The following is a 26,937-nucleotide window of genomic DNA, read 5'->3' as shown; positions in this document are numbered from 1 at the left end:
AATGGAAGAATTACGGGGTTCATCTCAAGGTGAGATGGCTGCACTGTATTTATACGCTTTTTGCCTGCAATATTTGGTTTGCAATGCTCTCCCTGGATTTGAAACTCACTTTTATCATTAAACTAAAGCAACTTTAGAATTTCACAATACCAACACTATGTAGCTTCTACTGTGGTGGGCATTCACAGCAAGCTAGGTTACCTTGAAAAACAAAAACAAAAAACAGTTTAAAGCAGAGCCAAGAAAATAAAGACATCTTTTTTACAAAAGCAATTAGCCTTTTTTAATCTTACATTGCATTGAAAATTTACATAATAGATTCATACATTTTACAAACAATTTCATCATAAAAATATATTTCTGTACAAAACACTTTTTTATTCTATATTTCATCTTTTTTTTCAAATGGTGAATATTTCCAATGTCCCCAGGCAGGAACGGCTTTAAGTCTTTCAAATCACATGAGTCTTATTGCGGTCAGTGAATAGGAAAAGCTTGTGGCAAAATAGATAGAAGCTTAGAAAAAAATGACTTCCAAGGAAGGGGAGGGCTGGAATAGGTGAGTGTTTTCTGTATGTGTGTGTGCATGTGTGTGCGTGTTTGAGTGTGTGTAGAAGACAGGAAGGGTCCCATGGTTTTTGGTAGGCACTGTGTCAGATCCATACCGAAAGAAAAGAAAACAACAACAGCAACAACATCAGCAGCAGCAACGATCCAAATGGTAAAAAGAAACAATATAGCTGTACAGTGCGGTCGCAGTGTGGATAAACAAAGAAGTCAAAGCTACCACTGCTTTTAAATGGGTAATGACTTTAAAAGGAGTTCTCTGTCAGCTGGTTGCAGTCGATACCTGTGGTCGCAACAGTAGGGGTTTGAAAACAAAGCAGTGTAAATGTTCCTTCACCCTGGCAGCCAGACTCATTATAAACTACTGGCATTCATCATGTGTGTGACCCAAATTCACGAAATGTCCCTCTCGCACTCTTTACACCAGATTCTTCACAACAAAACAAGTTCTTTTTTCACAGATACCAAAACTAAAACACAGTGACTCATGTGCATTGATATACGTATTCCTGTCATATGCATTTTTAGGCCCAATGCTTACTGTAAGAAATTACAATATATTTTTGCCTGGTTACACACAAAAAATTTAACATCTTCTCTTCGCTCAACAGTGAATTACTAATGGCACCTGAAATCATCAGAAAGGCTGAAAATGTATATAACAACAGCCTCCAGGGGCTGATGGGCTGAATGTTGTAAAGTGTGATACAGAAAATGTTTCAAAATCAGAAAAAATTCCAGCTAAGATTTGCAAAATGCTACCAACCAAGAAGCAATGAGCTGAGAACATAAGGCTGTATATCTATAAAATACAAAACAAAGAAAAATCTCGATGACCTTCATTATGTGCATTCATTTATCCAACTATAAACTTAAGATCTTTCTCAGTCCATCTTAAAACTTTAGGTGTTTCTGAAATAAATGGCATTGAGGCCTTTATAATGCAATGTACAAATAAACTATGAGAAATAAATTACAATCTGCTCTTGCTCCTTTTGGGGACAATGTGTAAATGTAAATAAAAACAGAATGCAATCATTTTAAAATCTCATTAAACCATATTTTATTCACAATAGAACATAAACAACATATCAGGTGTTGAAACTTTTACCATTTCACTGAAAAATATTAGTTCATTTTGAATTTGATGGCAGCAACACATCTCAAAAAGTTGGAACAGGACGAACAAAAGACTGGAAAGGTAATTACTGCAAGTAAAAAACTAATGGAGGAGCATTTGACAACTAATTAGGTTAATTTGCAATACGTTAGTAACATGACTGGGTATAAAAGGAGCCTTGTAGAGAGGCAGAGCCTCTCAAATGTGAAGATGGGCAGGGGTTCACCAATCTGTGACAAACTGCTTCTAAAAAGTGTGGAACAATTTAAGAAAAATGTTCCTCAGCGTAAAATTGAGAAGACCTAGAAGATCCCACCATCTAAAGTTTTAATATCATCAAAAGATTCAGAGAATCAGGAGGAATCTCTGTATGAAACGGACAAGACTGAAGGTCTAAACTGGATGCATTTGATCTTTGGACCCTCAGGCAGCACTGCATTAAAAACAGGCAGGATTCTCTACTGGACATCACTGCATGGGCTCAGGAACACTTCCAGAAATCACTGTCTGTGAACACAGTTCACTGTGCAATCAACAAATGTTAAAGCTGTGTCATGCAAAGAAGAAGCTATATGTGAACACGATCCAGAAACGCTGCAGTGTTCTCTGGGAAAAATCTCATTTAAAAGGGTCTGAGGCAAAATGGAAAAGTGTTCTGTGGTCAAATTAATCCAAATTTGAAATTATTTTTGGAAACCATGGATGCCTTGTCCTGCAGACTAAAGAGGAGAGGGGACCATCCAGCTTGTTACCAGCGGACAGTTCAGAAGTCTGCATCTCTGTTGGTATGTGGGACCATCAAAATGATGGTGTGAGCAGCTTACACATATGGAAAGTCACCATCAATGCTGAAAAGTACTTAGAGGTTTTAGAACCACATATGCTCCCATCCAGACAACGTCTCTTTCAGGGAAGGTCCTGCATATTTCAGCAAGACGATGCTAAACAACATCCAGCATCCACCACAACAGCATGTTATCGCAGGAGAAGAGTCTGGGTGCTGAACTGGCCTGGCTGCAGTCCAGAGCTTTCACCAATAGAAAACATTTGGTGCATTATAAAACAAAAAATGTGGCAACAAAAGCCCAGGACTGTTGAGCAGAACTGTTGCATCAGACAAGAACGGGACAACATTCCTGTCCTAAAACTCCAGCAACTAGTCTCCTCACTTCCCAGGTGTTTACAGACGATTGTTAAAAGAAGAGGAGATGCTACACAATGGTCAACATCACCCTGTTCCAACTTTTTTGAGATGTGTTACTGCCATCAAATTCAAAATGAGCTAATATTTTCCATGTCTCCGTTTCAACATCTGATATGTTATTTATGTTCTATTGTAAACAAAATATGTGTTGATGAGATTCTGTTTTTATTTAAATTTTACACATTTTCCCAACTTTTTTTGAATTGGGGTTGTAAACCAAAGGTTAGTAAATAGTGTGTGCAATTTTAGAATTGACACAGAGTTCAATACAAGGGCACATTAGATCTTAAAAGAAAAACTGCAAAAGTGAATTCATGTAGTCTGATGATTTTAGACATTTCAGTATTGATTTGAGAGACCAAACACACCCCTAACACAAGGATAAACTTGAAAGTGATATACAACCTGGGAGTGAACTTGTGAGGATAAATGTTTAAAATTTACAGATCTTGTTTTGAGGGTTTATGAACAACCAAGGTCAAAACATGTATGTTTTGCAGCTAAGCTAAATCCCCATTTAAGTTATGCTTCACAAAGTAACCAGCTGCAAACAACACCGAAGCCACTCGCACCAAATGAAATGACACTTTGTCATACAAACAAACTGGCATGTCAACGTACGACACACACATCACATGGGTTGAAACAACTTCTACGTGTGTCTTTATCCACAAACTACAGGCAGTTCACCAGAAGTTATCACCATTATAACTTATACTGCTGTTATGCTTTTCCTTTTACCGCTGGCCTCGTGCGAGTCGATGGAGTCACCGACTTCAGCCGGATTCTGTGCTAGAGGTGGGCCATGTGTCATCAAACTGGTGGGTTTGATTAGGAGGATGGGGCAAATTTGTTTACATCTCTGAACTGTAAAAAAATAAAAATAAAATAATAATAATAACAATAATAATAATTAAAAAGTCTATTTATAGTTTGATGGGAAAGCTTCTGTGGCTACAGGTTAAAAACTGATTATTAAAATGTTCTGTTTCACTATGGCGACAGTTCAGGAAGTTACTGTTCTGTGTCTGTAGTGGCCAGCAGCTCTAAGGGAGCAGGAAAATTGCCAACGGTTGCACCAACTCCATCAATTAATGGTGTGAAACTCTGCCATGTGTGATGAATATGTGATGAGACATTAACTTTAAACAGCGTGATCGCTTCTGGCAAACCTTGGATCTTGCATCGACAATAATGACAACAGCAATACCACTGACGCTCTATGATTACCCTAAGTGGGGAAAGACAGTGATGGCATGAGGAACTTCACATTACACAAGAAAAGAAACAAAACCAATTTCATGTTACAAAAGAACTTAAATACTGTTTGTGACTTTTGTGACTAATATTTTTAATTCGGACATTTCTTCCATTTTTTTTCTAAAAACTCTGCTATAATCTTTCCCCTTCAGCCCATCCCCGTGGTAAATATATAGCACAAAAATATAGGTGGTGAATGCTCCCGAATATATATGCAATAGATTTACAGATCAGAAGATTCTGCAGCAATAACAAAGAAAGAAGTTAAGCACTCGCAGAGTGCAGAATTACAGTGAAACTGTGTCCACAATCGTAGGGCTACAACCCTGTTTAACCTGTCTGCCAACTTACAGTGTGTCTGTCTGTGTCTCCTGTCTATCAGCCTGTCTCTGTCCACCTGTAAATCTGTTCAAACATGTCTATCTGTGGAGTGGAGACACTGGACGGTGCAGTCTGCAAAAGTCTTATGACCGTGCTAGTCTTTCATGAACCTGTCTATCTCGTTGTGTGTCGAACTGTTCGCTCTAATACCTCCTGTCTGCTTTCTGTCTGGCTAGATTTTTGTTAGAGAGTGCACCTGTCATCTTTTCTGTCATTCATCCTGTCAGGTTCTCTCTAACCTTTCTGTCTGTCCCTGTGTTAGTCCATCTTTCAGAGGGTAGACAGGTATTGTTCCTGTAAAATGTGCTTTATTACCAGAGCTTTCTCTGTTTCTCAAAGTCTTTTCTTTGTTAGTCTATCAGAGTCCTCTGTTTCCTTTCAGGGTCTTTCTCAATAGAATCCATCTAAATTCACAGGGTCATTTTCTTTCCTTGAGGCGATTTTCCATCTGACCTGATTCATTATGTGGTGGGGAGGTCGCCCTCTCTCAATAGTTGATTTCAGGTTAGACAGGTTTTGATTGGCTGAGTTAAAATTTTAAGATCTCATCTTTTTTTGTTCTTGATGACTCTTTCAGTCTACTCCCAGTTCAATTAGGGGTTGTCTCTGTTTCTGCGGCCTCCTCTCTTATCCATTGGATGGGAGGGGGCAGTTTATCCATTAGATGAGTCAGTCTCTTCTCATCTGTTCTATTAGTGCTAGCTCCCTCTTAGACTCCTTTTAGTTTAGCTTTGCTCTAATCCCAGTTCAGTTAGGATTATAGCTCCATCTCCAGGGCTGCCCTTATCCTTTGCTTAGGAGTTAGTCTCTTTTCAAAGGAACTTTTGCTACTGTCTGCGAGCTTTAGCCATCTTAGATTCCCATTTAATAGAAAAAAGACACAAGTCTGGTAATACCAGCCTCTGGTTGTCACGGAGACAAGAGGTTGTCCTGTCTGGATGCTGTGGTGTTGTATTCCGTGGTTGTTTTAGATATAAGCTCCAGTTCACAAACAGTGAGTCTGGTTTTCTGATGAACTGCTGGTGACAGTGTTGCGCACTGTCAAAGTTGAACCCAGATAGGAATGGTTTTCTTTGCTTCACAGTGTCTTTTGAGACATTTTCTTCATTGTCAAATCTCCCCATCTCTGGCCATTTCGTCTCCACATTTCTCCCAGTTACATATTTGTTCAATCCATTCGGGGAGAAAACACGTCACAAATTAAAATAAGCCATTTTTCTAGTGCAGTTTATATTTTTGACGTAGAACCACAGTAGGAGCACTGACAATGTGCTGCTCTCTCTTTCCCCAGTTAAGGACTAGTGGTCAAAGAGCTGGCAATGGGTCCTTCACTCCTCAGCTCTGTGTGAAATACAAAGTTTGGCATTGGGTAATGGTAATATGCCAAAATGTTTGGCTAGCAGATCATTTATACTGGTATCAGAGAGCAAGTGGGGTTACATACAGTAAAAGAGTTGACGTTTAATGGCCATGGTTGGTTTAGAATTAAATGATTAACTTGATGACCAGCTGAGTCTTGAGGTTGGAGATGAATAACAGCCGGTGAATCTTCGGTTGGGTTTTTTCTGTTTCTTTCAGTTGCTGTAACTTCTCACTGCGAGTTTTCACTGGCTGCAGTGCATCTGTCAAAGGTAGAAAACATTGTGTGTTCACAGTTTTCTTTACATATGGTTTGTGGCTAAGAAATGCTGTAAGTGAAAGGAACCAATGCTGAAATCTGGTTTCAAGTGGGCAATTCTTGTCTGCTTAAGGAGCCAAACGTTCTGAACAGCGAATAAAGGTCTTTTGTAATGAATGTATAGGCCGTGTTGCTGACTGTGCTGAGGTTTAAGTCAAAGCATACGGCTTTCTCCGCCAAAGCCTTGTACCGATTGTGGTCCCGTTAGATGTCTGAGTCACTGACTTCAAGTGAGCATGATCAATCCTCAGACCATGGTGCAGACAGTATTTAGATTCGGATCAAATCTAACAGCCTTCCCCTCCACAGCCTTGGCATTGGTGTTGTACATGGGGTTCTCAAAGGCAGCCTGACCATTGTTGTTCTCATGGACTGAGCAACCTGTGTACTGCGTTTTTGGTGTGGTTCTGTGAAAAGACAAAATAACATAAACACACCATTAGAAAGATAAAATAGTTTGAATCGTCTATTAATGTCAACTTAACTGGAGAGACAGCGGATGATAGTGAATGCAGTCTTAGGACTGAAAGAATAGCAAAAAAGCTTCAAGAAGGATTAGAAACAGTGCCGGTTATAAAGCCTAGGGAGGTCCCACTGAGCCCACCCAAAACTACTCTCTTCAGTAAGCATTAGTTTTATGTATATACACACCAGAGCAGAAGTTATTTACATCTGTTAACAATGAGAACACAAGTAAATTGTGCTTAACCAAATCTTGGAAAAATCCAATTTACCACCTCCTAAACAGAATTGTTTTCCGGCACAAATAGACAAACGCTTAACTGGCTCTTAGCACCTCAAACCAAAGAGGCAGGTGCCATGATCATTTTCCAGACAGCTTTTTAAAACGCTAATTTCCTTTTGCTTGTATAAGAAATGAAAAAATGCAACAGCATAGTAATACAACGACATGGCGATGGTCTTTTTAAGTCCACTTAAATGGAAAACATGCAGATGTTTTTACACATACCTTTGTTTATAGAGATAGAAACCAAAGCCAGTGAAGATTAAAGCAAAGAAAGGCACCAGAATAGCGATCGCCACAGAACTGCTGTTGGTGCCAAGCTGAGGGGGTGGCGAGTTCTGACTCTCCGACATGTTTAGACCTGTAATATACAAGGAAGTGCACTGTTGTTGTCATAGAATTAAACAAAACATTACTCCTAAAATTAGAAAATTTGAAATTCTATCTTAGAAAAATATTTTTATAAAAAAACTTTAAATAATTTTTGTAGCAGAAGTGCAGTATATAGTACTGATGGCAGGCAAACTGGTAAATGGAAAAGGGATGGAAAAGGTTTGGGATGGAAAAGGTTTTGGATGGAAAAGGTTTGGGATGGAAAAGGTTTGGAATGGAAAAGGTTTGGGATGGGTTGCTAGAGGGGTTGGAAGTTAAATCTTGTCAACAGATGCTACCTATAACCTGTAACCTGCAATATCAGAAGAAGTGGTAATGTTAGCTGTAAACTAAAAATGTTTAGTTTTGACCAGTGCGTTGTTCACGTGTGTGCTCATACATTTTTTGATGTTGATAGTAGTCAACTTTGTATGCAGTGTGTGGAGTTCAACCCATTGAAGAAGTTTTTAGGTCTGAAGGATAACTTTTATTCTTGCTCTTGCTGACTCAGGGTAAGGAATAAGCTCAGTGCTGCCAGCAAAAAGAAGCTCCCTGAGTGAGGTTCCCACCAGCAGTTTATCAGGTTTTTACATCCATTATTTATAATCCAAACTGACTGACAAGAAAGACAATACTTATTGGTCGGGGTTGCAAAACCTAATAGAGAATTACCCAGTCTTTGAAGTCCAAACTGTCCATAGTCTTTTCCCAGAATGAAACCTTGGAATACGTAACTAGAACCATCAGGCTCGGCTGATACCTGGAGGGAAAAGGACAAACAAAGCAAGGTGGGAAAGTCTGGTTGAGAAACAGTTTCAAGTTAAAGTTAAAGCAAAAGTAGAGTTTTAGTTTTGTGAGTGTTTCTGATGAATTTATTGTTTCAATATTTGATTGGCACTGCAAAAGCGCTTAGTTATCAAACACACACCCAGACGATGAATATTGCTAGTGACATGTGTTTAGGCTGTAATATTGTCGTTTTTTTTTTCAGACCTACTCTGCAGGAACTGATGAATATTAATACGGTCACCTGTGGGCAGATGGCCTCAGCATTTAAGTAGGTTACTATTTTGTAATACAATATGTTGTAGTGATTATCTAAACAAACACAATAACACCTAAAATGATGTCTATGTGGCTGAAGGCAATTTGTCTCCTAACATTCACAGTGCTCTACATAAAATGCCTCTACAGAAAGGGATTAGGGCACTAAAATGTTTATCTTGTATTACTGATACTGATTGTTTAAACCCTGCCAAATTAATTTAACTGAAGTGCAACTTACAAATCCATCCATGGTCCAGGAGTCATCTATGATTTTGGCTGGAGAAATAGCTGAGTCTTTCAGCTGGTTTCCCTGGTTCACATAGTTTACCTGGTACATCAGCAGTAGCAGCCTGGCCTCGGAAGCTTTATACACTCCTGGAGAAGACAAAACAACCCCCTAGTTTAAAATGTACCAAAGCAAATAACATCACAATATAATGGTTAGCTTGTTACAAGTCATGAGACCTCTGTGGGAGCATTTCTTCTTCCTCTGGTGTGTCAAACAAAAGTTTATACTCTTTTAGGACTATTGCAAAATCACATAAATGAGACATTTATTGGGACAAAAGGGAAAAACTATTTGATGAAACTTTGGAGACAGCTGAATTTTGTCAGCGTGTGTTAACAAAAGGTAACCATGATTGAAGTCAAGAATTTGTTCCAAAATGTCCTGGAACATGGAGTAATGTCACACATTCCTGGTCATGTACATGTTTGGGTTAAATAAAAGAGCTACTCAGCTTTAGAATGGTTTGAGCACAGCCAGAGACCTTAGATTGCCATCTTCTTACAAACAGTTTTTTGATCTTAAACAAAAAAGTGTGTTAACTACTCCTTTAAAGCACAGTGCTTAGGTGGAGTTTAACATCACATCTTAAGAAAAATCATAGAAAGAAAACATGCAACTGTGCACTGGTCTTTTTGTGCCTGCATGAGTGCAGTTTTAGATGTTACTGATCTAAATCTGCTCTTTTAAGCCAGAGGATGGATGTTAAAAGTCTGATAGCTGCATGGTGTTTGTACTCTCTGCTACTGCAGAAATCAATTCTAGCTTCAACAGGATTTGTGTTTTAAAAGGGTCTTAACCCCCTGCTGACTCTGTTGTAGGACCCTGGGAGGTATGTGTTCGAATAAGTGTATGCGTTTTTGGGAGTTTTGGGAAGGAAACACATAAACAGAGGCTGGCGGCTCCAGGAAAGCAGTGAAATGCAGTGTTTTTGAGAATGATAGCAGTAGCTCCATGTCACACCTAAGTCTCAGGTTTGTTTGCCATTTCAACAACAGGTCAATACAGCATCATTAAGTACTGTAGCATAAACATGAGCTATACTCATAACATGTTTCAACCTTTTAGCCACTTATCTTAAGTATAGACTATAAAGAAACTTATTTATGAAGCTCCATAAAGATCGGAGGGGGCACAAGACAGTTACAGCAGTTGTTAGGAGGTATATAAAGAGCCTATCAGTAACAAAAGGCACAGTGCCCATTGTCGGAAAAGGTACCACACACCATTCACTGTTTTACTAATTCATTATTAATGTCGCACTAAAACACAGATTGGTACAGTAAGTGCTTTTGGCTCATCTGACACATACCTGTGTAACTTGGTGTTTGAGTTAATGATCAGACATTGTAAAGCGTGTTCCATGAAGTCAACATTTTGGACAGCATCCAAGAAGAGAACTAATATATATGCTACGTATGTGTACATTTCTTAACTTGGAGAAAGCACAGGTTTTCACAATCCAGGAAATGGTGCTATGCATAAAAAAAATATTCTGGTTTTGCTTGGTAAGCAGGGTGAAGTGTGTAATATGTGTAACTTATGTGTCTGTATCTGTAATGAGTGAGCTGTAAGAAAACTCTAGAGCTGTAAAACATGGCATGGGGCACAAAATGCCAGGGACACAGCTTTTTTTTTCTTCCCCTGGACGCAGATTGGCAATAGTAAACTAGTTCTTACAATTATCATTTGGCGCCAGTACTCGTAGAAATATGCGTCAGTAGCTGCATGTGATCGATACTGTCCTCAGTGCGACGCTTTCCCCAGCACTCTCTGCTACAGCTCCTGACATTTACATGTCACAGTGCCAGAGTGAACCTCTGCCTCAGCATCACAGTGTGATAGGTGCTGCCACACTTTTGTGTTGAAAATCGCAGCTTTCAGGCACTGTCTCACCGTCTGACAGAGAAAACGGTAGCTTCTCTTCCTTAACTTACATCTGTGGAAGTCACAAAGCACCAGGATAGATTTAAGTGGAAGAACAGCACACAGATACGCATTTGGCACATGTGCCTTAATGTCTTCGTGAAATTATGGTAGATTTAGCTACCTAGCAAACCTGCAGTTAAATTATGTTTAGGGTTAGGGTTATCTGAAGGTTGAATCATGTTAACTAAACTTCTTTTACCTGAACATAATTTTAATTTGATATACAATATTGTCTGATAAACCTTCATCAGTATGGAAAGCAAGTGGTGGTGAGTGTGTGTGTGCCTGTGTTTACCTGGTTATGTAATACTTAATAGATATTAATTTTTCTATAATGCATTACCTCAGCTGAGCTAGCTGGTCAGGAGCAGGTAGTTTAGCATATAAGTATAGCTGGTTAAAGGCTTTGTGAGAAATCCACGTGAATGTTTGGGTAGTCAGGGGCTGAGCACAGAGATGAGGAAGGTCTTAGAAATATTTGACCTGAGACTTGATGTATGATGAGGAGATGAAAGTGCGCTGAAGCTGTGAAGCTGCATTATTGCAAAAGTTGCAGTAAGGACTTATGATTAGCACTACAAATGCCAGTTTCTACCCACTAACTGAATAAAAATATGATTCCCAATAAAGTGACATGCCTGATAGGAGCAGTTCCATGTTGCCATTACTAAGGGTAACATTGACTCTCCCTGTTGTGGAGTTGAAGCTGGTGATGCTCAGTGTCATAGGCTGCTTCCTCCCGCGGTAATTATAGGAACCCTTCCAAATGTAGTTAGGAGCAAAGACATCATCTGGAACTACAAGCAGGAAAATAAGTGGATAGAATAGAATGGAAAACAGAATAAATACACCATATACAGTACAGTAGATTAGCTGACTAAAAAAAGAGAAGAACCGAACAAAGAAAGAAGGGCGGAACATCACAGTACCTAATTTACTTTTCTATGTGTAGTGAAGCCTAATAAATTATTTAGAACTACGATGGAAAGCAGTAAAGTACAATACAATTGACACAGAAAGAACACAAAAAGAACAAGACTGAGGAGCAGAAGTGAGCAGTGAGGAAAAAGCAACGCAGAAGCTACAGTATTAAACTACAGACTAAATCAGACTAAAATAGAATAAATGAAAAATCCCAGCACTGAACTAGCCTGGAATAAAAAAGACTAACAGAACTGACCATTTAGTTTTGGGCTGGGAGTTCCTGTTGCTGGTTTCACTGGTTTTTTCTTTTCTCCTGCTACACATAACAAGAAAAAACAGGGGATGAGAATTAATGTCAAAAGACACGAGCTGTAAAACAGTATGAGGAGATGTTGTAGTTTGCCCCTGAAGAAACTTTATCTATATAAGCAGAAAGTTACTGTCAAGTTCCCAAATTAGGATGCGAGGCTGGCCACTTAAAGTCACACGTGTGCATAATGAGCCGAGAGTGTTGAAAAGGTTCCCCCATGATAAACATTTTTAAAAGTTATTTGTAGGCAGAGAAATTCAAATAGAGGTCATGAGCAGTAATTGTAGAGCTTTTTAGTTCCTTAAGTGACCTTAAGACACTTTGGCTTTGAGCATTCAGAGCACTCCTATCATCACTTCAAGATGCAGCCATTGTTGCCAACAAGTAAAGGCAAGCCAGGAAGAGGGTATTTGTCCTAGAATCTGAAATTGGATCACAGAGTGCTCCAATTTAAAGGCTACTTCAGGGCAGAAGGGTGGCGGCCTTGGTGGAATGATTTCAGAATTGAGGCTTGCAGTTTTTCCTCACACAAAGCAGGCTTCAAACCTTCATCTGTTAACATTTCTTGAAGAATAAGATAAAGACTTGAAAAAAGTGCACAAACTAGCGTTGCATGTACATCCTGGAGGATTTCCAAGAGCTTCCAAGGACAGCGATGTACTTTCAATCTAAACTTTTAACCCAGCACAGTTAATAAGGACTCAATGTGCACAGAAGTAATAATTTGATGATGAAATGAAAGGGCTTCATAACATCTACTCAACATGCGCTGTGGTGAGAATTATTTGGCAACTACTGATGCAGTTTAAGGTATTTCATTTTGATGTTGCAAGCAAAGGATGAAGGCCAACAGGTCCCAATGCCTACATTACGTACTAAAAATTAAATTATAAGAGCACTGGTGCACTGACAACAGCACACAGATACAACTACCACTGTACTTCTCACAACACAAAAAGTGTCATTTCAATATGTAATTATTTCATAAAAGCTGCCAGTTGGCTCATTGCAGGCAGTGAAATTGCTGAGGAGGAAAAAACAATCGACTCATGAGATGAATTCATACCCTCACCTGTACAAACCGGGCAGGCCAATCAACCAAAGCAACAAAAAACCATGGGACATTTTTTATCTTTTTCTTTTAATCCGTGCTGCCAGATGCACCACCAGTAGACAGGCCGACCACTCCACCAGGACATCTTACCCTACTCCAGATGGCCAGACTCTCTCAGTCTGCGTGTGTGTTGGTGTGTGTGTGCTTGTGTGTTATTGTGTGTGCTTGCTGAGAAAGTGTCCTTGAGCAAGAAGCATTCAACACTTCAACCAGTTCACTCAAACTTTATTACTCTGGATGTATCAAAAGCTGTGACATAGATATATCTAAAAAAAATTAATGTAAGTAAGACAAGTAAATCATTTACCTCGACATATAGGCATCTTTCCAGTCCATGTGCCGTCATTCTTGCATACTCTGTGCTCAGAACCACCTGCCAGGAAGTAGCCATGCTGACAGTTGTACACCAAGGTGTAGCCAAAACCCAGCAGATCCATCCCCACCACGTCCACATGGAGCGGGCTCTCTGGCTGCTTACAGGCATGTGCTGGCAGGTGGAGAGGGGACTCAAGTTAGACTTGGACACACAGGATGGATGGGCAGTATGTTACCAAGTTGATCAGATTTTATATTTCTTACGTATGCACTCAGGTTGTGTCCCACTCCATGTCAGATCAGGCTGGCAGGTTCTAGACGAAGAGCCCTGAATCAAATGACCTGGTTGGCACTGAAATGACACCACGCTCCCCACCTGTAGAGATAAAGAGTTTAAGAGTGTGTACATATCTATATCTATGTTTATCTATCTATATATATGTATATCTAATTTAATATTATATAGATATAGATATATATAGATAGATAGATAGATGTATATGTATATGTACCTTGTTCTTGGCACAGATGTATTCTAAAGGTCAGCTGAAGCTCATGTAAGGCTTCAGCAATCCTACCTAGTCACGATGAACTGTTATTTTCCAAAAAATATTGTAGTTGAATGATCTCATTAAATGTGCAAAATAAACTCTCAATCTACCGTGATATTAGTTTGGCTTAAAAATGTGAAAAAAAAATGTGGGGGAAAAAAAGTCCAAAACCTAAATATGTCAAGTGTTTTCACTTTCTTAATCTAAACTTCATTTTAAATTTTTCATGTTAAATTCTTAACTTTAACATTTAACCTAAATAGTGTTTTTCAAAGCCACAACACAAACCTCAGCATAAGTAATTTAGTAATCTGGGTAGAAATGTAGACATAAAGAGTTAGTTCATCAGTCCTAATATGTTACCTTGAAACCATAGGTACGGTTTAAAGAGCCATAGCGTGGGGTTCCTGGGTTATCACAGCTGGTTTTGGTCGGTTCTGAGGAAAACAGCACAACAGTCAAAGCAATTACTCAGAAAATTTAAGAGAACAATATATTAGTAATAGCATCATATGCCCTTTCCGAACGCTCTGCTCCCCTGTTGTCATGGTAACAGTAGGTTTTATATGGCAGCAGGACAGCAGGGGGCAGTAGTGCTTTATCAGAAAACGAAACTGGTCCAGACTTGAGTGTGTGTGTGTGTGTGTTGGAGTGTGTGTGGCAGGGTCATCAACATGTAGAGCACATCCTGATGCAGAGCTCGATTCAATACAGCTTCTAAAATGACAGATTCACTCTCCACCTCTCCTTCTCTACCCCCCTCTACCACTCTCTCTCTTACTTGTACATCACTAACTGCCCTTTCCCTCGCACCTCTGTCTTCATTTACCTTTGTCCCTGTATTTCTAACTGCTCTCTTCTTCTCTCTCTCTTTCCATGTCACTGTAGCTCTTCCTGACCATCCCACCTCCTTCCCTTTCTGTCTTATTTAAAGAGGCCGCTGCTTCAGCCCCAAAACTCATTCAGTTTCAGTCACATAGCAAAACTCATCACACACTAAAATACAGCTGCAAGCAGACACTAATAAATCACCCAAACACACACACACACACACACACACACACACACAGCCCACATATCACATCCTCTCTTCACTTTAATCACAGAGTCAATTTAAGAATATACTATATATTGGTGATGTTCCATAATCTCTCAAAAAAAAAAAAAACCCTAAAGATTTTACTTCATGCCCAACATACTCAGAATATGTCTATTAGTAACTATAAATGTAATCTTTCCAGCAATGAAGTAACACTTTAGAGCCTGCCTTTTGTTGGATCTTCTATTTCTCTAGGAACATTTGACTTTATAGCAGCTGTAAAAGGACTGGATGCATGGCTTATCTAGTGCCACGAAGGAACAAAAAGTCAAGTGTCTGTTCACATTACAAAAGCTCTCATTTATCACAATTCGTCATCATACTTGATGTTAAAGCACCTGTTCTGAATCAGACATGTTAAGTGGTGCTCTAAACGTCATGTGGTGGGGAACTGACCCAGCGGGACCTTTTGTAATGTGTGCTGACTGCCCCTTCTTATTTTTTTCTTAATCCCCCCAAAACCAGGACCTTATTTAAAGTTAGATGCAGATGCCTGTGTCTGGAAGCCTTTAACTAAATGTAAGTCCAAGCCTGTATTAGTGTTGTGCTGCTTAAGAGCTTTTTGTGTAATTGTTCTGTAACAACCCATAGAACATCTCTACCTTTTTAACCATGTTAGACATAACTGACTATTGTTGAAATATGTCACAGATCTGCCACAGTACAAGAACTTCCGTTTACGCATGAGGAAGAAACCATTGTATAACCTGAATCTGAGTAAACAGTTACTGGACTTTATTACGGCTAGTGTCCACTGGAGGCACCGCAGTTTGCTGCTTCACTTCCATTCTAGCTGGTGACAGCATCCACTGATGGTGTAACTACTGGGTGGGCAACAAACTGCTTTAAGAACCGGTGCCTATTGCAACAAGAATTTGCCACATGTAAGCTACAATTTGCTGCTTAAGATGTTTGGGGTTTTTGCAGGAGCATGTAGATTTTTAAAAGAGAATTTGCATTTCAGTTTAATGACGAAGAACCGCCAGTAATATACTTTCACTCACATTGGAGGAATCCTTTAAGGTCCTTCCAAGACTGCGTTTTGATGAACAGTAATGTCTCAGCTGGACATACAGTAAAGTCACTATTCATTATTACGTAAATTAGTCTATGTGACTTTAACATGACAGAACAATAGTTGCTCTACACATAAAACCCATGAGTAAACATCAACTGCCATGATCATTAAGGGGAGAAATATCTAGAACCAGTTTAAGTACAGGTATAATAAACACTTATATTAGCATACACTAAATAAAGTGTTTCACAGATTACTAACCCACACAATTATTCAGTCAGTAAAGCAAACATTAAAAACAAACAGCAATAACCTTAAAATGATTTAAAATGAAATAAAACTTGCAGTATGTATAATAGCAATAAGATAACATTGAAAAGTCTTTAATACTATCTACCTTGATATGGGTTTTGAAAGTAGATGATTATTGACCTCATGAGAGATTTAATTCTAAAGTCTGGGGGCTTTAATTGACCAACCATGACCGCTTGTATTACAACTAAAAAAATGATTGATTGTATCATCAATAATATGTCCCCAAAACTTAATGTGCAAAATCCTATATGCATTTTTTGGTGAAAGGTAAAAGCCTTGGTTCTGGATTTCAAAAAATGCTGGAGACTTAGTTTCACAGCATAATATTGCGGAACATTTTTAAGTTATTTATTCATAAATACAGAGCCAAGGTTTAGACTTGTATATTTTAAGTTGGTTGACTAGGAGCTATGGGGCTTGGTAGTGAATCTCAATCTGGCACTGATCAGACTTCTGTAGCTCTAAATTGTAAAAAATGTCAAGTACCAAACACTGGAAAGTCTGAAAGTGTGGTCCGATTTATGATCTAGTTTATTGACTTTCTCATCAAATCAATAATAATACGAAACAACATATTGCAAATTATGTAAAAAAAAAACGTATTTGTGTACTTGGGCACAGGAGATAGAGCGGTCATCCACCAATCCCAGTGTTGTTGGTTCGATCTCCGGCTACTCCGGTCACATGTCGAAGTGTCTTTGAGCAAGACACTGAATCCCAACTTGGTTGCTCCCGGTGAGTGTTGGCCAGCTGCATAGCAGCTCCCCCATCAGTGTGTGAGTGTGTGTGTGATTGTGAGTGCAAATGGGTGAATGAGAAGCACTGTAAAGTGCTTTGAGTGCAGACTATTTACCATTTGCTTATGACAACACAAATACAAATATTTGAAAACTGTGGCTTCTTCTTTTAAGTGAAATTGAATCTTCATATGATCGATTAAGACTGTTTTTGGACTTTGTATAAACACTCATGTATTATACTGACACAGCTGACACATTAGGAATGATACCAAAACCCAAAATAATTTTTAGCAGTTAAAATTAAATCAAAGAATGATTTTATAGGCCTTTCCATTAAATAAAATACATTTTTCTATTTTACAAAGTAATGCCACTTTCACGCACGGCTAATAGAATAAGTTGAAAAAGCCTTCGAAAGTGGATTGTATTTCTCACTCATTAACAAGCATGTCTCTTTTGTCTGGTTGCCAAGTAAACATAAGCAAATAAAATTACCAATGCATCGCGGCTGTGTCCCACTCCATGTGCCGTCACTTTCACAAAGTCTGGTTGCTGTGCCAACTAGAATAAGAGGTGGAGCACAGCTGAAGGACACTTCGGATTGGTAGATGAAACTTCGTCCCTCTCTGAAACCGCCGACTGGAGTACCTGGATCGCCACAAAACTTTGCTGCACACACACAGGAACACAGACACACACAATCCCATTTCAGTCTGTGGTGCTAGATATTACTGACAAGCACTGACTTATTAGCTCAAGGACAAATGCAAATTTTGCTTTCAATTGATGATTGCGATAATAAAGAAAAGATACTGAAGCATAATGTCAGGTCATGTATTCTTGGACCTGATAATGCATGTGTGTAAATGTATATACACTATATTGCCAAAAGTATTCGCTCACCTGCCTTTAGACCCATATGAACTTTAGTGACATCCCATTCTTAATCCATAGGGTTTAATATGACGTCGGCCCACCCTTTGCAGCTTTAACAGCTTCAACTCTTCTGGGAAGGTTTTCCACGAGGTTTAGGAGTGTGTTTATGAAATACATAATAAACAGTGCTCGCAGTTTTCGCTCTAATTCATCCCAAAGGTGTTCTGTCGGGTTGAGGTCAGGACTCTGTGCAGGCCAGTCAAGTTCTTCCACACCAAACTCACTCATTCATGTCTTTATGGACTTTGCTTTGTGCACCTGAATTCATTTATTCGGATGGTTGAGCAAATACTTTTGGCAATATAGTGTATATCGTATGTAGTCCGGTTTGTACCAAACCTCTGCATATGGATGTGCACGAGTCTGTCTAAATGTTTATGTGTACTCACGTAAGCACTGTGGTAGCATGCCGCTCCAGGTGCCATTGGCCACACAGGTCAGGACAGCTGGGAATGACAGCTCATATCCAGGTGAGCAACTGAAGCTCACGCTGCTGCCCCATTCAAAGTCACTGCCCTGTAATACCCCATTACTGATGGCTGGGGGAGCCGGGCAGATCACCGCTGGGAGGGAAGGAGTGACCGTGGTTGGGAAAGAAAGATAAAGATAAAATAAACATACATGCAGGTGCTGGTAGTGCTCCTAACTCACTTGGCATTTCTATTCTGTAAACCTAATTTGATTATTAGATCACCAAGTTCAACCACTTGTAAATTAGTTTGCAATTTTGTGCTATTGACATTTATCATCGTAAATATTTGGAAGATACACTTGTCTTGGAAGCCTTTCTATCACGTCCAGTACAAGATACAGTTTAAACACATATGACATTATATACAAGTTGTTGAATGTAACTTATATCATCTAATTTGTTTGCATTCTTGTTTTTTCCTCAGAGGTGCTGACGTGAGTCGACCATAATCTGCTGTATCAGTGTTATACAACGATTTAAGTAGGAGCTTACATTGGAATACAACAGATTCACAGGACCTTTACACACTGCCTTCGTACAGCGTATTGTTAGTGATGTTTTTTTAGAACACATTACATCCATGTCCCATGCTCGGTGTAGTTCCACTTTAAAATAAGATGGTTCAAAAAAGAACATTTGGGACGATCTGCACAATGCTCACTATACTTTTACAGTATAATTTGATTAATTAACTTGTACAATAGATACAATGACACATGCCACTGTGTGTCCTTTACTTGTTATATCTTCTTGCCCTGACATGTTAAATGTAGATGTGTTGCAGGAAGAGGTGGAAAGACATTGTGTTTTTTGTTTAAACTATAGCTCTGCATATAAGAAGGAGAAACAAACTTTCATTTATATATCACATCTACATGTATGTATATGTTCTGGGTTATATTAACAGAAAAATGTTGTTTAGAGCTTAAACAGAGCTTGATTGTTTAGTAACAAGTGTCATTTACCTGTACATATGGGCATATTGCCATTCCATGTACCATTCTGGGTGCACGTCCTGACAGGTGATCCATCCTCTTCCATTCTATATCCTGGTTGGCACTGGAAGGAAATATTCTGACCAATTGTGAAGTCTTCCCCATAGCGAAGGCCATTGGCTGGCACACCTGGATCACCGCAGTTTATCACTACAGAGACAAATTGGACAGGGTTGGAGTAAAAGAGATTGGATGAACATTTAAGATTTTTTTTCCTGATTGTTCTTTTAAATCAGTCTTTGAAAACAAGCCAGGCCTTAGAACAACCCTCTGATACATATGCAGAATGGCAAGTTCATGATTAGGTATCAGAAATACCAAAATTCTGGGATCCAAATGGTAATCGATTGCAGGGGTTCTAAATCCGGGTCCTCAAGAGCCCTGCTCTGCCTCTTTTCTTACTGACCCTGCACTACTCACTGCTGATCAGCTGTGTTCAGTCAATCCGAAGCTGAAAGATAACAATAACCTTTATCTTCCTACACTATACTCTTATCCACGATGGTATGTCCAAGATTCTGATTGACTGAACAAACCTGTTCCAGGTGATCAGCATTGGTTAGATGGTAAAGTTAGTTAGAAAACTGTATTTATCTGCTTACAAGTGTAAATTTAGGTTGCAGGCTTTGAAGCCAAAATTCAGACGTTACACTGAGTTTTAAAAAACTTTAGACCGTGCTTTTTTGCCGTAGTTTATATGATCTGTTGTACTTTATAAGTGAAATTTTTAGTTATCACAACAGTTAGCGAATCAGTGATCGAATGAACCTTATGTTCTCCTCACATTCCTTTATGGGCTGGACATCTTATCAATGAAACTACAGTGATGTAGAAAATGGCTGAGGTTGTCTTGGGACTCTTACAGAGCATTAGGATTCCCCTGATTGTACTTATAAAGGTCTGTCCTTCATAGTCTAATAGGCAGTTTAAATGCTTTTAAACCCACCCAGATACTGTCATGCCCGTTAATAGATGTAATGTAATCTACTGTAAAAGCCATTTCTTTTGAGTCAGGGAAGCTTCTAAACTTTTTTTTTCTTTTAGGACCCTATATTAGAGAATCTTGTTATGTCAGCACTTCTAACTCTTTGTCCTCTACTGTTGGATTTTTTAAGCTAATTTCTTTGCATAGTAAAAGTCAGAAATCTCATTGAAAGTTAGAAAGCATTCAAATATTATGAGGATTTCCTAATGTGGGATCCCCAAGACTGCATGCCTGTCTTGATAACAGATTTTGAAATGTGGTTAAATTATCTACTGCACAGCATAAATCCGAACATCAATCTATCAGCCATCTCTTGATACATAACAGGTAAACTCACTGGTACAGTTGGGTTGTACTCCTGACCAGGTCCCATTAGTCTGACACAGCCGTGTAGTGGCACCAGTGAGCAGGTAGCCCTCCATGCAGGAGTAGATGACAGAGTGAGAAAATGTTGTTCCATCCAAACGATATACTCGGCCATTACTGGGAGTGCCAGGGTTACCACACTGGACAGCTGGTGGAAAAATGAGAAAATGAGACAGAGGAACCCTTGTGCATTTCAATGAGTTTCCACTCTATTACAGTAACTGCATGGATGGATCTATAACTGGGTCACTGTCAAAGTGGTGGATTAAGATAGGTTGAAATTAAGTAAAAGTGTCTTCCTACGTTTACAGAAGGGTTGCGTGCCAGACCAGGTTCCATTAGGGAAGCACATCCTCTCTGAAGAACCAATCAGATCATAGCCCTCTGAGCAGCTGAAGTAAACCTTGGAACGGATCCTAAAGTCCGTTTGTTCTCTTGAACCATGGGAGGGAATGCCTGGATCGCCACAGGAACCAGCTGTATCGCCTACGAGAGAGAATTGAGGAGGTAGAATGAGGTCCCAGACTTCAAAAATACAACAGACGAGTCACTACAGACCAGCAATTTGAGCTTTAACAAAGACAGCGTTTGCATGACAAACCATAAAATAATTGTATCAGTTCAAATGAACAAAACAAGAAGAGGGAAAGGGAGTTGAAAGGGACAAAAAAAAAATAAATCAAAACAATATCACAGGGTTGGAATTACAAGATATACTAGGTTTGTAATTAATGGGATTCCTGTGCGACAAGGCAGATAAAAATCAGCTGCACTGTTTACAGCAGAGATGCACACAAACATACCTAATAAAAATTTATTAACATTTTTAATTTATTGTCCATTGTATCATTAGAAATATTGTTTATTTTAATGTTTTACTTTAGTTTTTAGTATAAATTACACTCACACAGTACCCCACTATTAAATGGCTGCTTACTAATACCAGAAGACTGCACATATATGTTGGTGACAAGGGAATACGTTTGCCTTAAGAGTGTATGCGTGTGTCTGTAGGTCAGTGGCAGTCGATGTGTGTGACTCTGCCCTTGTAGTGTCGCCGGGTCAGCAAATTCTGCCTGATAGACAGAGCATGCTCATGGGAATAAAAACACATTTTCACAGACAAACACACACAAATAAAAAAAAAACATTTCTGGCTGCCAATAATTTTACATCCTGAGTGATTTCTATTAGTTTCCCATAGGTATTAGAACACAAAGAATATAGTTTTAAAATTTTTACTAGAATTTTACTTTTGTAACCTTATTATATCAATTACCATTAGGTCAAGATGTGCAAAATAAACACTGTGTTAAACAACAACCTTAATAATTTCCCAAGTGTATCTACAATGATTTTCTTTATATTTTTGACAAATAACCTAATTTAACATTGGCTCTGTACAAAAAAAAACTGCAAATATCCAGAGGCTTGCTGCATAATTGAGCTTATGCATAGCACATACACAAAACATAATGACATAATATCTTTTCCACTGCCTCATGATTTCAGACAGTGTGTCTCAGATGTAAATAAATAAGCCTTTATCACATTGTGTCATTGGCAATTGTGTTTAAAATCTTGGAAATGTGGGGAAAGGTTTATAACAAAATGAATTTTGGGACCAGATCAAAAACACCAATCAGGGTACAAATACACACTTCATCAGAGACACTACATTAATATCTACACAACTGTCATGGGACACACACACAAACACACATAGCTCCAAAGTCACCATGTAGCTTCAGGTGTATCTGGTCTCAACAGGGAGAACAACCAATCTAACTGATGTCACTGCCGTGTGTGTGTGTGTGTGAGTGTGCAGGAATGGGACATAACACTGTTAAAACTAATCTCTGACATTTCCCTCAGGTGACTTTGGAGCAACGACTAATCGGTCACACACAAATTCATCTGCACATACACATAAACATCTATCAGATGGAAAGGATTTGGCTGCACTCTGGCTTCACGGGTTACTGAGCTGAAGCCCCTTTGTTCAGGTTTCCAGAAGTCTTTATAAAGCTGGGGGAGAAAACCTACTAGGTTATAACATTCACACTTCTTTGATCCAGGGTAGGTAGTCAAGTGTGTAGGGATGAGTAAACAAATTAAATGGGTGGATTTAAATGCAGTAAGTTTAAAAATTATTTTCATTTCTTTAAAAAACAAACAAAAAAACCTCTCTTTACAAAGGGTATAAATGTAAATTTTTGGTTTTGGGGGGTGGAGGTCAATGCATTTTTAAGCTTCCACTAGATAGTGGGTAATCTTATGCCTTCAGAAAGTTAACTGATTCTGCCAAAAACAAAAGTCTACAGAGAGCCCCAACAATCCAATCTTGTGCTTTTTACACTTGTTTTTCCATTGCTTCAACAAATTAGATAAACATGTTTAATAGTCTGTTTAAAGGCTGCTGATAAGTGGTTTGAAAAAGCCATTTTCCCCCGTTTTCTGAATTTTAACTAAGCCAAGCCAGCCATCTTCTGGTGGTAGCTTCATATTTGATGGACTGATCTGAGAGTAGTGCAAAAAAGCAAGTGTATTTCCTCTGCTGTCGATTAATTCATTCATGCCTTAAAATGAAGCAGAATTTGAACATTTTCCTTTCTAGCGTCTGGAGTTAGGGTTTTTATTTTAAAAACCGCTGCTCAAGGCAAAGTCTGAAGAATAAATATTTAAGGTTTGTGGCTATAAAAGACCTGCTGGACCTGTCATGTTTATTTTTCTATTTCTATCCAGATGTACAGTGAAATAAAGTTATTGCGTAATCCTCAAGTTGTTAGTCTGACACCAGTCCAAGCTGTAAAACATGGTCAAACAAATATTCAAAATGTTACAATTAGGTAAATAAGAAAGAAATATCATCATCAAGTCTAGACACAGTAACGTGTGTAAGTACAGTACAGTACATAATGTATATTAATAAGTCCTGAAATGTCAGTGTGGGTGTGGTAACATACACAACACTACAGAACATCAGAAGACCAGTTAAATAGTCATAGAGCAGCACTGTAGAAATAGCACTGCTTCCATGGACTGAACTCTTATCTCTGCAGGGCCCTGATACAGACCTGCCAGGTAAAAACCATGAATCATCGCCTCTTAAACTATTACCCTCCCTCACCCTGCGACTCCTCCAGGCAATTGCTGTAAATAACAATGTATTCTTAGTCAACTCGTCTGGAATGTGTTTTCAGTCAGTTTGTTATATAAGCGGCAGCTGGGAGCCTCTCATTCTGGAGAGCCATAATCATGCCCCCAGCCAGCCAACTGAGAACCATATAAGTTAGACAGATTGTTTATTCGTGATGGAAGGTAAGGAGCCTTTCTGTCTGCAGAGACAGTCGAGCTCAATAAGTATTGAGATATGCATATACATTATATTCAGTGAGGAGGAAATATGCTTGTATAGAGCAGTTTCCAAAAAACAAATTAGACAGTGGTGCATTTACAGAAATTATTCTCCTAAAATCCACTTACCTCATAATGACAGTACAGCTACTGCTAGAACAAATGACCAGGAGTTTATGTATACTGTAAATTTAAGCATTCAAATGTATTAATATTCATGAAAATCCATCTATCCATCATCATGACGGAGGCCTCAAAATTCTCTTAAAACCTATAATACACTGAAGAACAGAAATCTGCGTGACTGTGGGGTCCAGGGCTATATGCTGATATCCACTCTGTCATGCACTGAGTCCAACTACTATTCCTCCTATTAGACTTGCAAATAAGTGCAAAGGGTTAAGAAAGTCTGGCTGTAAAGGCATGAAGTGCTCCACGCTCTGTTTGAAGATACATGTTTCATTTCACCTTTCATGTGCAACTCATCTATCTCTCCTTCCAATAGGGTGGACTTTAAAGTCCATATATCCCTTCATTCCTAGATCCCAGTCTATCACAGGGCTATCAGAGGGAGAAAGGAACACCATTCACGCTTGCGTTTACACCTGCAGGCAATTCAGAGTCAACAATTAACCTAACTGTGTGTCTTTGGATTGTGCAGGGAACTAGAGGAAAGCTATGCAAATGTAAGGGAACCATGCATAGTCCACACAGAAAAGCCACAGCTGGCTAGTAGGTGGGTGAGCGGGCCTGACTTGAACCCCACACTTTAGCTGCGAGGTGGGAGTGTTAACCACTCCACCACAGTGCTGCTCTCTGTATATATTCAGTAGAGGTTTAAATGGTTACCAGAGCAGAAAGGCATGGGGGCACTCCACATCCCATTGAGCTGACAAGTTCTGGATGATTCTCCTTTCAGCTGTCTTCCACCCAGACACGAGTATCGAACCGTTGAACCAAAGGTAAACTTATCTCCACTCAGCACACCGTTAGGGGGAGAGCCTGGATGACCACAGTCTACAACTACAGTCCCAGAGAAGAGAGAGAGAAAGAGAGAGAGAGAGAGAGAGATAAAAGAAGATTGACATTTCGCTTTGGGTCTACATAGCTTTGAGAAGAGCTGCAGTAGCTGCTGTAAAGAGCTAAAGAAAGAAATGTGTAGAATTAGGAACAGATTTACAAGACAGATAAAGAAACACTGCCAGAATTTATAACATTCTGAAAATAACAAGGGACAATTCCTTAAAGCAAGCATGCTAACATTTTTTACAATTTCCTGATAGGATCTATATCAGTTGTTGACTGTTAACTAAATTGTAAAGTTAAAAAGGGAGATAGAGAAGGTTCATACAGACCTATGCATTCAGGAAGGGGTTTGTCCCATTGTCCGGTAGGTTGACAGGTCAGTACAGGTGACCCAAACAGGTAATAGCCAGGGTTACAGTCATAGAAAACCACAGTGCCGAAGGTAAAGTTGCCATGCTCTATTTTACTCTGCCGAATAGAATTGGCTGGGATGCCTGGATCAGAGCAATTGACCACTATACACAGAGAGACACAGAGATGGACACGCACAAATAAACAGAGATAGAAGAGTATGTGTTATTTGGCATAAACCAGAGAGGGTCATTTCTTTTCCCCCTCTTTGTTTCTCCCAGTGTTTTGCACTGAGATTAGAGCTCTGACAAATAATATAGGGCTAATTATGTGGTGAAGAAGGAAGCAATGGTTGAAGGGGTGTTAAAAAAGCTAAATATGGTGAATGGTAGGTGATGATCGGTGGGGTTAGGTTTCTATGTCCTGGGTCCAGCACTTCCACAGTGTAGGGGTTTGTTACCGGTTCACTAATCTTTGATTTACAATACTCAGTTCATTGGCATTTCATTCTGTAAAAGGAGCAAAAACGCCAATAGCTGGTCTAAACTTTAATGTGAGTGAAGCTACCGTTGTTGTCTTGATAGTTAAAGAACGATCAGATCTAGAGATTTATGTTTCACTGAAATGATTAAATGTCCATTCTTGAGGCTAGAGCCAGGAGAGGGTCAGAGAGATGTAAAGTATTAAATCTACCTCTCTTTATTATTTGGAAAAAAAAAAAAATCCTTTCATCCTTTTCAGGGCTTTAATGGCAGAGATGCAGGTTGAATAAAGTTAGAGGTAGAGTTAAGCTCAAATGAAAAGGGTAGGGGTGAACAATGAGGCAGTAAGGGTAAATAAAGAAAGAACTGAGGCGGTAGTAAAGATAAGGGATAAATAAGGTTAGGGGTGAATACACTTAACTTTTCTCCCCACCTTTACACGTTGGGGGCGGGTGGCTCCACTGGCGGTTGGCTTGGCACTGTGCACGTGCAGGCCCCTCCATTTCATAACCCCGATTACAAACAAAGCTGACCACATCGTTGAGGTTGAAGCCATTTCCGACTGTACGGCCATATATGGGACTTCCAGGGTGGCCGCAGCTGATGGCTATAGGAGAGACAGTGTGAATGCTGGTACCTGAATGCAGAGTTCTTTTTTACAATTCTTATACATTTAAATTCCTTTCAGAACAAGTTAGTAAGCAGCTTGTGGATTAATCTCAATACTTTGTGACATCCCTACCTTGTCTTTGGCACTCAACACTAAGTCCAATATTTCAATTGGATTTCAACAGATTTCAAACAAATATCCCTGTTGTTCCAACTTTAATCTATGAATATATATGAGCATGTCAGATGACCTAGAAGATATTTCAATTTAACTTTATTAATTTGGAAATATTATCTCTCGCCATCTTCAGTGCTGGCATTCAATGTCCTCTGTTTGCCATTGTGCATCATAATTATTCATCGTGTTAACTTTATTCACTGGG

The 26,937-nt window shown here is 39.1% G+C and overlaps 1 protein-coding gene across 7 annotated transcripts in view; it reads right to left on the bottom strand.

The window, feature by feature from the left end:
* Positions 1-255: 255 nt before the first annotated feature.
* Positions 256-26,937, bottom strand: part of csmd3b (CUB and Sushi multiple domains 3b) — a 310,165-nt gene continuing 283,483 nt past the window's right edge. For 4 of the 7 annotated variants that reach the window (XM_067499712.1, XM_067499750.1, XM_067499726.1 and 1 more), the window contains 17 exons: positions 26,367-26,552; positions 25,442-25,627; positions 24,936-25,109; positions 21,033-21,215; positions 20,701-20,877; positions 19,349-19,528; positions 18,301-18,474; positions 17,471-17,644; positions 14,167-14,240; positions 13,517-13,628; positions 13,245-13,424; positions 11,770-11,829; positions 11,228-11,386; positions 8,613-8,749; positions 8,000-8,087; positions 7,181-7,316; positions 256-6,617 (listed from right to left, as the gene is read on the bottom strand). In XM_067499712.1, coding sequence (XP_067355813.1) covers positions 6,458-6,617; positions 7,181-7,316; positions 8,000-8,087; positions 8,613-8,749; positions 11,228-11,386; positions 11,770-11,829; positions 13,245-13,424; positions 13,517-13,628; positions 14,167-14,240; positions 17,471-17,644; positions 18,301-18,474; positions 19,349-19,528; positions 20,701-20,877; positions 21,033-21,215; positions 24,936-25,109; positions 25,442-25,627; positions 26,367-26,552 — 2,540 coding nt within the window. In that variant the 3' untranslated portion in view covers positions 256-6,457. The remainder of the gene's footprint in view (positions 6,618-7,180; positions 7,317-7,999; positions 8,088-8,612; positions 8,750-11,227; positions 11,387-11,769; positions 11,830-13,244; positions 13,425-13,516; positions 13,629-14,166; positions 14,241-17,470; positions 17,645-18,300; positions 18,475-19,348; positions 19,529-20,700; positions 20,878-21,032; positions 21,216-24,935; positions 25,110-25,441; positions 25,628-26,366; positions 26,553-26,937) is intronic. The other 3 variants (XM_067499757.1, XM_067499734.1, XM_067499720.1) reach the window with 1 other exon arrangement.

This window comes from Channa argus, chromosome 1, assembly GCF_033026475.1.
Source record: "Channa argus isolate prfri chromosome 1, Channa argus male v1.0, whole genome shotgun sequence".
Taxonomy (NCBI): domain Eukaryota; kingdom Metazoa; phylum Chordata; class Actinopteri; order Anabantiformes; family Channidae; genus Channa; species Channa argus.
Note: the sequence above shows the minus strand (reverse complement) of the source record. Positions and strands in the feature narration are given on the sequence as shown.